Here is a 13,294-nt window from a genome sequence, read left to right as displayed (position 1 = left end):
AATGACTAACACAAAAAATGTTCACAAATGTGACAGAACTGTTCTTAGGCCAATCGAGATGCTGCAAAAAACTAAATGAGCAATAAAACAGTCTTTGTCACCTGTTGCCTTCACCTTCATCATTTAAAAATATACTTAGAAGAAACTTGCATGGTCACAAGAAGAATTTTGTTTCTGTTTAGTGTTGAGAAATTAAGCAAGATTGCTGACCTTGGGTTTTCTTGGTAGGGTGTTTCTACAGTAACGTTGCTATCATCAACGGACAGACATTCCAGGATCCTGCTGATCCTTGCTCTCAGTGTACCTGCAGGGTAAGACTTCTGTTGTTACAATTGTTGGTGTGCTTCATGAAATTGACGAAGTTAACTGAAAAGTCTGGACTAAATCATCTTGCAAAATAACTAATAATAATGACTTAGTACTGTTCACAGAAATATTCAGTTTTAACCTTTGGGTTAATTTAAGCCCTGAAGTAGTCAATACTTAAAGCACCCTCATGTACAGAAACTCATTAAGCATGTTGTCCAATTTCATTGTGAAATATATTTTCCTTTCAGGCAGGATCAGTTCAGTGTATGAAGAGACTTTGTCCCCCTGCATTCTGCTCCCATCCAGTAATTGGGCCATGTGACTGCCCCATCTGTGAAGGTATTATTTGCTCTATGATCCTGTATTTACATATGTGAATATGTGTCGGGGTGCAATGGCTGCAAAGGATTTAAAGGTTCATTTCATGCTGAAAACTAGAAAGAATAAACACAATTTTTTAGCTGTTTAGTCTCCTTCAGGTGTGGAATATTTGTTAAAACATGACTAGATTATTTTGCAAACTACCTCAGTTGTAATTAATGGTGTAATGATTTCAGTATATTTGTTGTTCACTATGTAATTGTATTCTGTTTTTGGATTCAGAGAAAAAGATTTTAAAAGCTGTTTTCTTCCAATTACTGGTTTGGTTTCTGTAGAGTTAACATGACAGCATATTACAGGGATCAAGTTTATATTATGTAATGAAATGTTCTGTAATTAATTCCAAAACATTTTAAAGAAAGTCTAGAAAATCTTAAACGAATTACCTGCCAAGAATAATCAATCATAGGGTACAGCTAAAGTGTGTTAGTAATTCAATTAGAATGCAATCTAAATGAGCAAAAGCAAAAAAAAAATAGCACTAAGGTATGAAGCTCTTATTTTGTATTGTCAAAATATATATCATGCAAGGTGACATGGAAGCAGATGTGCTTTAACATGTGACAGAGCCTGAGCCTCTTTTCTGCAGGTTGCGTTTTCCTGGGAACAGTATATGCAGATGGAGAAACCTTCAAAGGACCCAATGGGGATTGTGAGGACTGCACATGTTTTGTAAGTTCCTCATGAATTTCTGCAAAACCCATTTTATTAAAGGGTGGTTTCATGTGCAGACAGCGGAAGGGCAACAACACTGTAAGCCCTGGTCGGCAGAGGACCACCTACAACATTCCTCCAGGCAGTTACAGTATGTGCACTGTAAACTGGATTACACAGCCACAGCCACATCTGATGTGTCTTTACCTGTTTACAGGACAAACTGTCCTGACTTTAAACTTCTCAAATCCATAGCTCATTTGTGTGACTTCTTGCCTCAGCGTCATGAATTGTTTTTAATAGCAACATTAGTTTTATGTCACAGAAGAGGCAACAATATAAATTACTGCTTAGCAGATGGGTGATGGGTGAGTTATGTGGCAGGGATTTGGCTACTTATATAACTTTGTGCTTTCATTAAATATCTGGTTTTAGTAATGAAGCAGACTGTGTGTGTATTCCTTTGCAAGAATAGCAGTGGGTTTGATGTCTATGCATATGTTCTGCCCCTGGCTATTCTCTTTTCTTGAGACTTTTTAGATACTTTTGCCATAATGGATTATAATAGATACTTTTTTAATCAATAATTGACACCTGTTCTTCAAGCCTGGGGAGGGGCAAGTCATGCATTTGTTTCAGTAAAGAGAAAGTTAAGGACCACCTGAAGCTGATGAGTGAAAACTATGTTGAGAAACTACAGTAAAACTACAGTATAACTGCTGCAGCCTTACAGTGTGTTTTCTTTCTCCTCTCCAATCCTTCAGAAAGGTGACGTGACTTGTGGCCCAAAGAAGTGCAGTAAGGTCACCTGCCCTCACCCTGGCATGGACGTCTGCTCTTGCCCTCTGTGTGAAGGCTGTCATTTTAATGACAGAGACTGTAAGAATGAAGAGCGATTCATCGATCCCAAAAACAAGTGCCAGCGGTGTACCTGTCTGGTAAGAATCAATTAATACAATTAGTGCAGAGTTATTTAGTTTTAAGTTATGTTGCTGAAAAGTAAAAAACAGTATAGAGATCTTTGTCACATTACAGCCTGTTGTAATGATCTTCAAGTAGCTAAAGTCATACATACTGTACTATAAGCATTAAAGCATTTCTTTTTTGCTTTAGTTGAATTGTATTGAGAGTAATAAGATAAAACAATGATTTATGTTCCTTACAAGCAGTCTCACAATTATGAACTATAGAACAAGTTCAGTGGAGCCATTTCTCAAAATTACTGCTTAACGCACAAAAAGCATTACTATATGGTATAAGGCAGCAGACCTTGCTCCTGGCATTTGTTTTTTGTACGCATTTGTTTTTCATGTCTTATCTTTTCTATGTAAATATACAATTTTGAAATGAATCTGAAAAACAAGGGTATGAAATTCATGATATTTGAAAAGCAGAAGAAACGCCACCCCAGGGTTGTCTTGATTTTAAAGTAGCTTTTTTCTCGGGGTAAATTAATTAAATTTTAAGATAATCCAGGACTGCAATCTTACCCAGTTAACTACATTGTACAGATATCATTCTTCAGTGGTACCAGCTCTGTAGTGACAATACTGTATGTAACATACAGTACATGCAATTATAACCTTACTCATGCATTAATGACTCCTGGAAAAATAATGACAAATACTTACACCCTTCTGAACAGACTTTGCAAAATAAGAATACCAAGCATAATAAAGGTCAAAATTTAATATTTAAAAAACTACATCACAAGTGTGTCCTCCTTTAACTTCTGTTATGTTGCAATTTTTGAATACATTGTTAGCTTCTCTTCAATGTGAACATTTTCCCAAATCTTTGCATCAGTCAGCTTTTAGTGCATTTAGGTTTATGAGCTTCCATTATAACATTTCAAATGGTGATTTTATTACTGACAAATACTTTTGCCCATACCAAATATGATTTTTTTTGCATTGGTTTACATACTATACACAATATATTTTCTTCTGTATCAAAGCTAGATTTTGTTGTGCTTACTTTTTGTTTGAATAATTGATATACAGTACACAAATCCTTAAGGCAGTTGCCCAATGTTTCATCAGTAGAAAACACCATAAAATACCAAAGATATCCTACAGTTACAGGGCCCTCTGAATTTATGTATATATTATTTCAATGTCAAATTATACTATTTTAAACATGACCACTGTACCACTGTGCTCTTTATGACAAGAAATGAAAACAGTTTTCAAGTAGAAAGTGTTTTGCCAGTTTATGGTACCCAGCATTTGCTAGTAATCAAATGGCAAGTAATTTCACTGCACATAAAGCTGTTTTTGAATGTGTGTTTTAAGAATGGGGGAGTCACGTGTGTGCCAGTGACTTGTCCTTCAGTTTTCTGCCGGAACCCAGTCACCCCCCCTGGAGAGTGCTGTCCGGTCTGCACTGGGATCTGCCATTACCTTGGTCAGTTGTATGAGAGCGGAACCATCTTTGACTCGCCTACTGACGTCTGCTCAAAGTGTACATGCCTGGTAAGCACTGAATGGCAGAAGGAATTATCAGGATCGAAATGCTAATGCTCCTCTTTTAAATGTAACCTTACATTTAAGGTCTCCTTTAAGATTTCTTTTTTTTTTCTGTTGTAATGAAACTTTTCTTAATTTAAAGAGGTCTTTGTTTTTTGCTCGTTGGATGATGTCCTCGCTACAAGAAAAATGTTGTGAATCAGTTATACCATATGTGCAAAAAGCGTCATTTTGCGACGTCTTATGAATTGGTCCTACTGTGTGTAGGCAAGCTCCAAAATGAAACACAAGTGCTGTTTTATTTAAAGAGTGAAAATGACTCATATTAGGCAGGCTAATTCTCAGTTCATCAATAGTTCCTGAATGCATTTTTGCAGCCGGTGCAGAAGTACAGAAGAATGCACTCACTTTATCATCTTCTTTGTTTCATTTTCAGAATGAGGTTGTGACTTGTCAAAGAAGGCCTTGTCCCCATCAGTGCTCTCACCCAGTGCCCTCTACTGCGTGCTGCCCAGCCTGTGATGCCTGCTTCTTTGAGGGCATTACATTCAGCAACAGAGAGACTTTCTCATCTCCATCAAACCCTTGCCAGCGTTGTAGTTGCCTCAAAGGAAATGTTGTGTGTACCCCCTTAGTGTGTCCCCAGATACCATGTCCCAATCCTGTCACTAAACCTGGGCAGTGCTGCCCTGAATGTCCAGGTAAATATTTAAATGCAGCTTCATAAATTGTATTTAGAAAGCTCATCACAAAGAGAGGAGGGTAGAAGATTAAAATGTTGCATTTCTGTTTCACTAAAAATGTCAAAGCAAACGACAGCCAGGACTTAAAATTTTCTGTTTTAATTCGTTACTGTCACTTCTAAGACAAGATAAAAATACTGCTTCTGTATGTAATTAAATTTGATTGCATCAGCGCATGCGAAAAAGCCTTGGGAAGTTCTTAGCCTCACTGTACCTCTATTTGCTTTGCGTTTTTCTTAAATCAAGGTCTTAGGGAATATATGACTGCACCCTTTTATATAATAGTATGATGTACAGTAGTATGAAAATGTATTTTCTTAGTGTCTTAAGGGGAATGAAAGGGATTTCCGTGCAATCACTAAAAATATTGTAAGTTATTTTGAGTATAACATGACATACTGTATCTGCAGATTTACCAGTAAGGCTAGTTTCACAATATTACTTAAATTACAATGTAGTTTTGACTCACAATGTAGGGTTTTTCTTCTCATCTCATCTTCTGATGTCTCCTTTACATGTTTTTTGCAGTGTGCTCATATTTCGGGAAAGAATATGAAGAAGGGAGTCATTGGCTCTCCACTGCAGATAACTGCCAGGAGTGCAAATGTGTTGTAAGCCTAATCTTTCCGTGGGACATTAAGTGCCTCGTTTGCATAAGTTTCTCATACAAAAGGAAACAATAAGGGGTGTGTAATTAAAAAGCTGCATTCACCAGCCACAATTAGAAATATTCAAAATCAAGACATGGCTGTGAAAACACATCTAAAATTTACAAGAATCTCAATATATGTGTGCTGAATATGCTAAATGTCTGTCAATGTATGCTAATGATTTGGGAAGATATGAGTGAGAACGGTAATGATATGCACCCCATATTCACAGTATTCTTCTATTAGATAGATCTAACTTGCTTGCACATGTGAAAAGCAGGTGTAATGAAGTGAGATCCTGCTCTGAAAAGGCAGCTGTTCAGCATGAGTTCTGTATCTGAATATCCCTGCACACAGCAGGTTTCAAAGAAGAGAGGCAGAGAGACACCAGCACCTAGGTTATCTGGCATTGCAATCTATACTGAGAACATCTTCCCCAGATTTAAATGGAGCACAAACACAGTATAGTCAGTGTCCTCTTCTACCAGCAGTTCCATATCTGCATATACTGTACAGTAAATACATATAAATTACTGTTATATTTTTCACAGTTCATTTTCATTTTTCCTTTAAGGAAGGTTATCTAGACACTATTTTGTATGAAGTAACTTGTGGAATAATGTTTTCAATTATTGTTTATACAAAGAAAAGCATTTCAGTATGCTTTGAAACAACAGGAGAGTAATGAGTGAAACTGCTTGGATGACAATATCAGATACTGTAGAAGCAAGACAAAACTGCTGTAGCTGTAGCTGCATGTTGAGAAGGCATCAACTTTACAGCCTCACAGGGGTGACCTGTGCTTTATGTGTGTTTCAGAGAGGAGAGGTGGAGTGCTCAGCAGTGGTTTGTGATGTGCCGTGCAGTAACCCCTCCCCTGTTTTGGGACAGTGTTGTCCCAGGTGCCAGGACTGTTATTTTGAAGGTGTAACCTACAGCGATGGAGAAAGCTTCACCCTGAACAATTGTAGGCAGTGCTCCTGCAGTGTAAGAACCCACCAATATTTCTTTTCTTGTGAAGACATGCATCATAAATCAGTACAAAAATTAGTTAATCATTCATGAATGTATGACAGTAGAAGTTATGCCTTCACTGGAAGTACATTTCATATATTCATTTTTTTCGTCTTTTTGCTTTGACTAATGTTAAATAATTTACATGGCTGAACCTCACTGGACCTTATTAGATCAGTTACAGTACATTCAATGGCTATAGAAAAGAAAAAAGACTAAAACGTCAATGAGGCAAAATGGGATGATGACTAGTTAAAGGGATACCGTATTAGTTTTGATGTGAAAGGATGGCATGGGCAGAATGTTTTTTGAAAGGCTTCAGTGGGGAACTGAGAAGAACTGACTCATACCTGATGAAATTTCAACAACCGAAACTTTGTGTTTCTTAATTCTACTTTTCAGGGTGGAATTAACCTTTACTTGTTCCTTTCTTTTAAAAGTATAACATCCTAGAATAACAATTGCTTTGTGTACACAATTTAACATTTTTCTGTATATATTTGACTTGCAACTCTTTCCAGTGTTTGCAAAATGAATATTTAAATGAATCCAAACACTAAGTAATGAAGATCTATTCATACCCTATCATACCCTACCTTTAATTACAAATTGTCTAGTCAATATTTTTTTTTATCCTTTGAGTAAAACAATGTTTTAATAACATGTATTTAGGCAAGGTATTGAATATGTTCTACAACCTATAGATACAGTATATGTTCTTATTTGCATTGCAGTACCATAACAATGCAAAGAAAAAGAGGTTTTATTTTGCTAAGTGTGTGGAGGACTCGTTATAATTTTCTGTCATTATTTGTTTAATCAAGTCCATTTTAAATAGTTTAGCAGTATAATGAGCTTGCCAAAATATTCCTAAGCAATTTGGATTTTTGATAACTGTACTGTTCCACAAAGAGTGGTGTACAGAAAAGCTTTATGCAAAAAATACCTTTATGCGTTTCAGGAAGGAAATGTCCACTGTGCCAATACCTTGTGCCCCAGGCTGAACTGCATGCACCAAGTTACAGAGCCTGGAGCATGTTGTCCTGGCTGCAGAGGTAGGTGGCTCTGTGCTCTAATGCTGATCTGGCTACAAGGCAGAGCGCTGGGATTGACCTGTCTCAATTTTAAAAGGAAAAGATTGCGAGAGTCCTCATCGAAGGAACTTTCATTTTCAAGTTTTTTAAGAACCTTTTTTTTTTTTACAACACTGTCATTGTTGGGAATCACAAAGAGAAATAATGGCTTCACAGATCTTCAGCCAGCAGTGAACAGCTGTAGTAGAAAAAAAATGTTGGGACTGCAAATGAGTGACAGACTGAAAGAAAAGATAGGAATTCATCATGCACTAGATATCATATTGAGTTGATTGTTAGACTGATTAAATGAGCTATCCGGTTTTATTTGCTAAAGTCAGATCCATGTCTAATGCAACCCCTTCAGTGCAGTTTAATCACATGTATTTATCTGAATTTCTTGTTTTGATGTTCCAAGGGATTTTCAGTTTCAATAATCTGAGAGGATGACAGAATATGAAGTAATTGTTGTATTCAAAGAACTCATACACGACTATGGTCTACTGTATTGTCTTTGTCCAACATTCTAAATAGGGTGTGTCTACAATGGGAGGGAGTATGATGAAGGCAGCACCTGGTTTGCTTCCACAACCCCCTGCATGTCCTGCATGTGTGTGGATGGTGTCACAACCTGCTCTGACATCCGCTGTGTCTCCTCGTGTGTCAATGAGGTTCATGTTCCTGGGGAGTGCTGTCCAGTGTGTGCCGGTAGGTGCATGTGCTTATCTGCTTTCTTTTGATGCAAATCATAAGAAATTCTAAGAACCTGCTGTAAATTTGTTCACTGCGTGAATGACTTGAAGCTTTCCTTTCAGTTATGGCTTTTTGTGAAGGCAGGGAAAGTAGTGTTTCAGAATAGAGTAAACTGCACATGTCCTAAAGAATAGGTTAAGATAAGACCTTCTGGTCTTGCCAGCTGTTTCTGAAATGAGTTTCAGCAAGAAAAGCAACAGTTATTTCAGATCATCATTTTTGCTTTTGCCTTTTTCCTTCAAAACTTCCATTTGAAATTTCACATTCCAGGCTAATACACCAATATTCAGTATCCTTTTGAAAAACAATGTTGCCAGTTTGGAAAAGGTTGATTTCGGGCTAGTAAATCTACATTTCCAACGGCAAAAAACAATACAGTTCTATTTGTAGCTGCAATTCTGGAGATCAGTGAAACCGTAAGGAGATGTGTTAATCATGTGTTTGCTTTTCAGACTGTGTGTTTGGTGACAGAGTGTACGGCCCAGGAGATAGCTTCCATCCTTCTGATGACCCTTGCGAGATTTGTACTTGTGAGGTCAGGAGACAAAATAATAAGAACTTTGTAAATTATATATTTAAATTGAAACAATTGGCTAATTATATATATAAAGCTGCTACATCAGTTAACAAATGTCTGAATAACTGTTTGGTACAGAAGGGTTTATCATTTTGTTGCCATGTAATTGCAAGGGACACAGGGCTGTTTGCAATATTATTTCCATATTGCTATTTAGTGACTTTAATATAAAAGTAAATTACATCTGTAATAAGGAGTTTATATGCAATTTCTTGACTTTTTGTATCATTGGAGTAGTTACAAAACTCTCAGGCTTAAAATTCTGTGCAGCTCAACTATTAGAAGCAAAATGTAATTGCATTTTAATTTTATTTTTGTGGCTTGCTGAAATTTAGTCTTTTCTAACCATATTTTGGTTACAGCTAAACTTAACATAGAACAATAATGCACAGTAATTCATTTAGAGAATGGTGGCTAGCCTGTAACATAGACAAATGAAAATAATATTGCCAAATCAGGAATTGTGAAGAGACAGGAATGTGATTTCTAGTGCCTTGGTTTAATTCAGATATCCTAAATGGAGCTGCCTGCTTTCTGTAAGATGTGCCAGTACAGTTAAATAAAATGTTAATTATCTTCTGCAGCAAACAGTGATCATGATGACGTTTTCAGTCTGGATTATTCCTATACCATGGTTAAAGAGAAACAATGTTAAATTAAATTAAAATATCAAGACTGTGAAGCTTTGTCGTCTTTCTGGTATAACTTTCTGTTCTCAAACGTTAAGGGTTTTTTACTTGATGTGCCGATATTGTAGGTGATGCCAGATGGAGAGCAACATTTGCGCTGTTACCGTAAGCAGTGCCCCAGTCTGGTGGACTGCCCCAAGAACCTCATCCAGTTCCCTGGTCCTGACCTCTGCTGTCCTGTTTGTGCCCGTCAGTATTTCTTTCTTAATTGTTGATGAACCGTGTAATTGTATTTGTTCCTAGTTATATATTTTATATATTCTATATATATAGTTCTATATATTGAATGGGTGCTTTTTCACAATGAATTAGAAGAGTGTGCTTCCATGTGGCTCAGTAAGGAAATCTTACCTCAGTGCAGTTTGAGCAATAAGATTCCAGGGAAGGTTATATCTGATACTAGCTGTGTACTATTTTAATTTGCACAGTGTGTTACAATCTATACTGAAAACACGTGATTTTTTTATCTGTATCTTGTTCATATTTTCTATGATTTTGTATATCTGTTTTATTAATATCTGTTTTAACTGTTGTTGTGTTTCTTTTGGGTGTTATCGTCAAATTTTCTCATGGAGTGAAGTTTTACAGTAGTTGACATTACAAATCGAAATCCTTTTCAGAACTCTCTGTTTGTTTGTCTTACATTTCTTTTTAAATATTATGAAAGTTAACAGGAAGAGTTCTATAGCCCAGTGCAAGTGTACAACCCTACCTCTGTTCAATGCATGTTTGCAAAAATTGATAACAGGGTAAAAATCTGTTAAAAAAACTACAAAATACCTGCCTCAAAACTACATGCTCAAAAGTGGCCGTCATTGTTATTTCATCAGATTTTGTAGTCATGTTGTCTTTAAAATGACCTTTTAAACACTAAGCCGTAGTCCATCTGTGGTGCCTTTTCTGTTGCTTCATAGTAATAACTAGTAAACACATGGCTTCGGATGTTTATATTACCAGAATAAAAGTACAAAATTTGAAATGATGGCTGTTAGTTGAATGAGAAGTGCTACCATTTGGGTATGCAGGGCGGCTCAATAGAGAGCCTGATAAATTACCCTTACATTGCAGAGCTGAATGGTGCCTTTATTTTCTTTTATTCTAGAGAACAATCAGTGATGGAAATGAGGCCAACATCTGGAGAACTGATTTAAACACTCTCCTTTGTTATTGTAATCAGCCTGCAATGAGGCTGTAGGGGAAGAGAGATGGAGTTCACTGTACAGTGTACAGTGTTGTTTGCAAGTTATATTCCATTTTTGTTTTTAGCAAGCAACATTGTGAAGCCTTAATAATATTAGTGTAGCATATATAATACAAGAATATACAGTAGCATTGTGTAATCTCTACACCTCTCTATTTGATAGTACTATCCTGCACTATAGCAGTTAATACCCTTGTACTGAATATTGTAAATGATCTCACTCTTGTTATTGGAATATCTGACTTAACTTTTTCTTTTATTTTAGAACCTCTCAGTAACTGCACAATAGATATTGTAGGAAATGAGATCCCTGCTACAGATGATCCATGTTATACCTGTCAGTGTAAGGTACGGTACTGTACTGTATATGGTAACAGGAGACATTATGTACTGTACTGTATGCTTCAATCATGTCTTAAACCTCTCCTTAAACATTTTCTCCAGAACTAATTTAACAAAGTAGAACTTGTCTTTCATAAGATTTTTGTCTTATCAATAGCAAAAACTCTTAAAATATGAAGTAATGCTAATTATTTTCTGCTAGAACTGCAGTAATACTGCAATGGATGTGTTTTTTCTAGGATCTGACCTGGGTTTGTATCCACCAAGGCTGTCTTCCTCTAAGCTGTCCAATCTCAGAGCAGTTCACTCCAGAAGACTCTTGCTGCCCCATTTGTGATGGTATGAAGACTAGATGTCTGCAATATTTAACCTTAAGTCTATAATTCATGGAAAGTAACATAACAGAAATCTCATTCTTTTCAATTGCTTAATTGTGGTACCATCATGTCTTTATTTTTGTACCGCTTGATTATTGTTTGTTACTGATTTTCTAGTTTTATCAGGACTGTAAACGAGAGATGCCAGACTAATAGTAAGCGTAAAAGTCTAATTTGTGATTAGATACTTATAAATTACTCTGATAAAATATCCCTAATTTTATCTAAAACAATGGCATCTACAGGTATTAGCATTGCACAATTGGTTTTCATTTTTTGTTCACGTTTTTGATGACAGAGATTAAATTTCTCCTCTCTTGCCTGTAAACATTTCTCCTCTCATGTCTGTCTTATTAAGTCCTACAAGATAAAAGAAGAAGAGCTTTTTATTGTTTGAAATAAAAAAGACATATTGATTGAATCAAAACTGTTCTAAGAGCTTCTAATCTATCTCCACATGCAGTGATTTGTTTCAGTAAAGCTTTAGAATGTGTTTTCCAATTAAGATATATACATGTGTCTCACAGAATAATATATTTTATATTAATACTGTACATCATCTTTACAATTATGATTTCAAACAACACTTGTGGGAATTGTGTTTCCAGAGTGTATAATTGAAGCTGAAAATCGTCGTGTTTCTAATGGGGAAAGCTGGACTGACAGCATAGATGAATGCATCACATGCACCTGTAATGTGAGTTTTATCTCATCATTTCTCAATGTTTTGTTTTTTTGATTATGATTGATATATTTCCAGAGACTCATTTTCCCATTTGTGTAACATTTTTGTTTAATTGACAAATGAAAGGGACATTCTGTAACTCAGCAGGGGCTTTTAATTGTTGTACAGTATATAAGTAGTGACTGTTGTGGGCTGTAATTACAGTATGAATTTGTTTACATAAAATTCAATAGAAAAGCCACATGAACTTTGGCACCATGCTAATTATTCCACTTTCTCAAAACATCTTTGCCACTTTCAAAATCCAGTGACCAACTTGAGTCACATTCCTGAAGCTGATCTGGGTTAGGAAGCAGCGGAGTTTCCACTTTTAAGAACACTTTAACAAGTGTTTTATTTGTTTGTTTTAAATTCTATTGCAATATTCGGCTCACTCATTTTCTTTAAGTGGATCATATTCTGTTTTAATAATTTAATTAAGTAATTTCTTTTTGCTTGCATTTTGCATAACTATTTTTGAAAAGGTTGTGGGATTCTGCTTTTTTGCCTTGGTAATATTCATTCTTAGGATAAATCTGTTCTGTGCTTCAAGCAGAATCTCTATTAACTGCTGCCATTCATTCTCCACATGCCATATTTATTTTCTCCCATTCTGCTTCTTATGAGGTCTGTCTAATTCCTTCCTTCAAAGTTTGCTTTCATGAAACTGTAAGCATTTGGAATCAGCCTGCACAGTTATACACCGTACATACTGTGTTTATGCTGTATACTTACAGTAGCACACCACATTATGAACACAGTCTCCTAATGGTTTTCACACTTTTGGGTTCCTCAATCTGTGCTGATGGTTTGAAAAAAACAGATTCACACCAGCGCTTTTTCTTGTACTGTAGGTGCTCTGCCCCAAAAATGAAAAACAGAACTTTATAACATTTTTAAAATGTCTTTAAGAACATATTTTACACACTATGTCATTCTTGTGGTTGCGTGTGTGGGTGTACCATTTCAAGTGTTATCATTAACCCTATAAAATCTGGCATATTTTCAGCTTCCTTTGTAAAAGATCTTAAATGTCTTCTGTTCTTTATTCTTAGCATGGGCATAAACATTTGATTTGCAAATCTGGCAAAGGATTCCTTTTTATAAACACATTATCACACCCCCTTCCATGACAAAGACATGCCCATGTAATTACAGCATATCCTTTTTGAGAGAGTTTTTCATCAAAAATCTTTTGGATAAACATATTTTTATTCATAATTGCTAAGTATGTTTGTGCAATATGAGCATCTCTAGCAAGTCCTTAGAAATGCTAGAAGCTTACATTACATATATTATGCAGTGAAGTACATTTACAGCTGGCAGATGGGAGATAAGT

At 35.9% G+C, this 13,294-nt stretch overlaps 1 protein-coding gene across 1 annotated transcript in view; it reads left to right on the top strand.

Annotated features, from left to right (window-relative positions):
• kcp (kielin cysteine rich BMP regulator) overlaps positions 1-13,294 on the top strand; it is a 100,093-nt gene that overhangs the window by 75,283 nt on the left and 11,516 nt on the right. The window contains exons 30-44 of the mRNA XM_015352251.2: positions 229-311; positions 558-648; positions 1,280-1,362; positions 2,109-2,282; positions 3,639-3,818; positions 4,249-4,513; positions 5,084-5,166; positions 6,025-6,192; positions 7,181-7,274; positions 7,827-8,000; positions 8,498-8,580; positions 9,380-9,500; positions 10,778-10,860; positions 11,094-11,193; positions 11,840-11,928. Coding sequence (XP_015207737.2) covers positions 229-311; positions 558-648; positions 1,280-1,362; positions 2,109-2,282; positions 3,639-3,818; positions 4,249-4,513; positions 5,084-5,166; positions 6,025-6,192; positions 7,181-7,274; positions 7,827-8,000; positions 8,498-8,580; positions 9,380-9,500; positions 10,778-10,860; positions 11,094-11,193; positions 11,840-11,928 — 1,871 coding nt within the window. The remainder of the gene's footprint in view (positions 1-228; positions 312-557; positions 649-1,279; positions 1,363-2,108; positions 2,283-3,638; positions 3,819-4,248; positions 4,514-5,083; positions 5,167-6,024; positions 6,193-7,180; positions 7,275-7,826; positions 8,001-8,497; positions 8,581-9,379; positions 9,501-10,777; positions 10,861-11,093; positions 11,194-11,839; positions 11,929-13,294) is intronic.

The sequence above is a fragment of the Lepisosteus oculatus genome, chromosome 7 (assembly GCF_040954835.1).
Source record: "Lepisosteus oculatus isolate fLepOcu1 chromosome 7, fLepOcu1.hap2, whole genome shotgun sequence".
Taxonomy (NCBI): Eukaryota; Metazoa; Chordata; class Actinopteri; order Semionotiformes; family Lepisosteidae; genus Lepisosteus; species Lepisosteus oculatus.
This window is presented reverse-complemented; position numbering and strand designations above follow the sequence as displayed.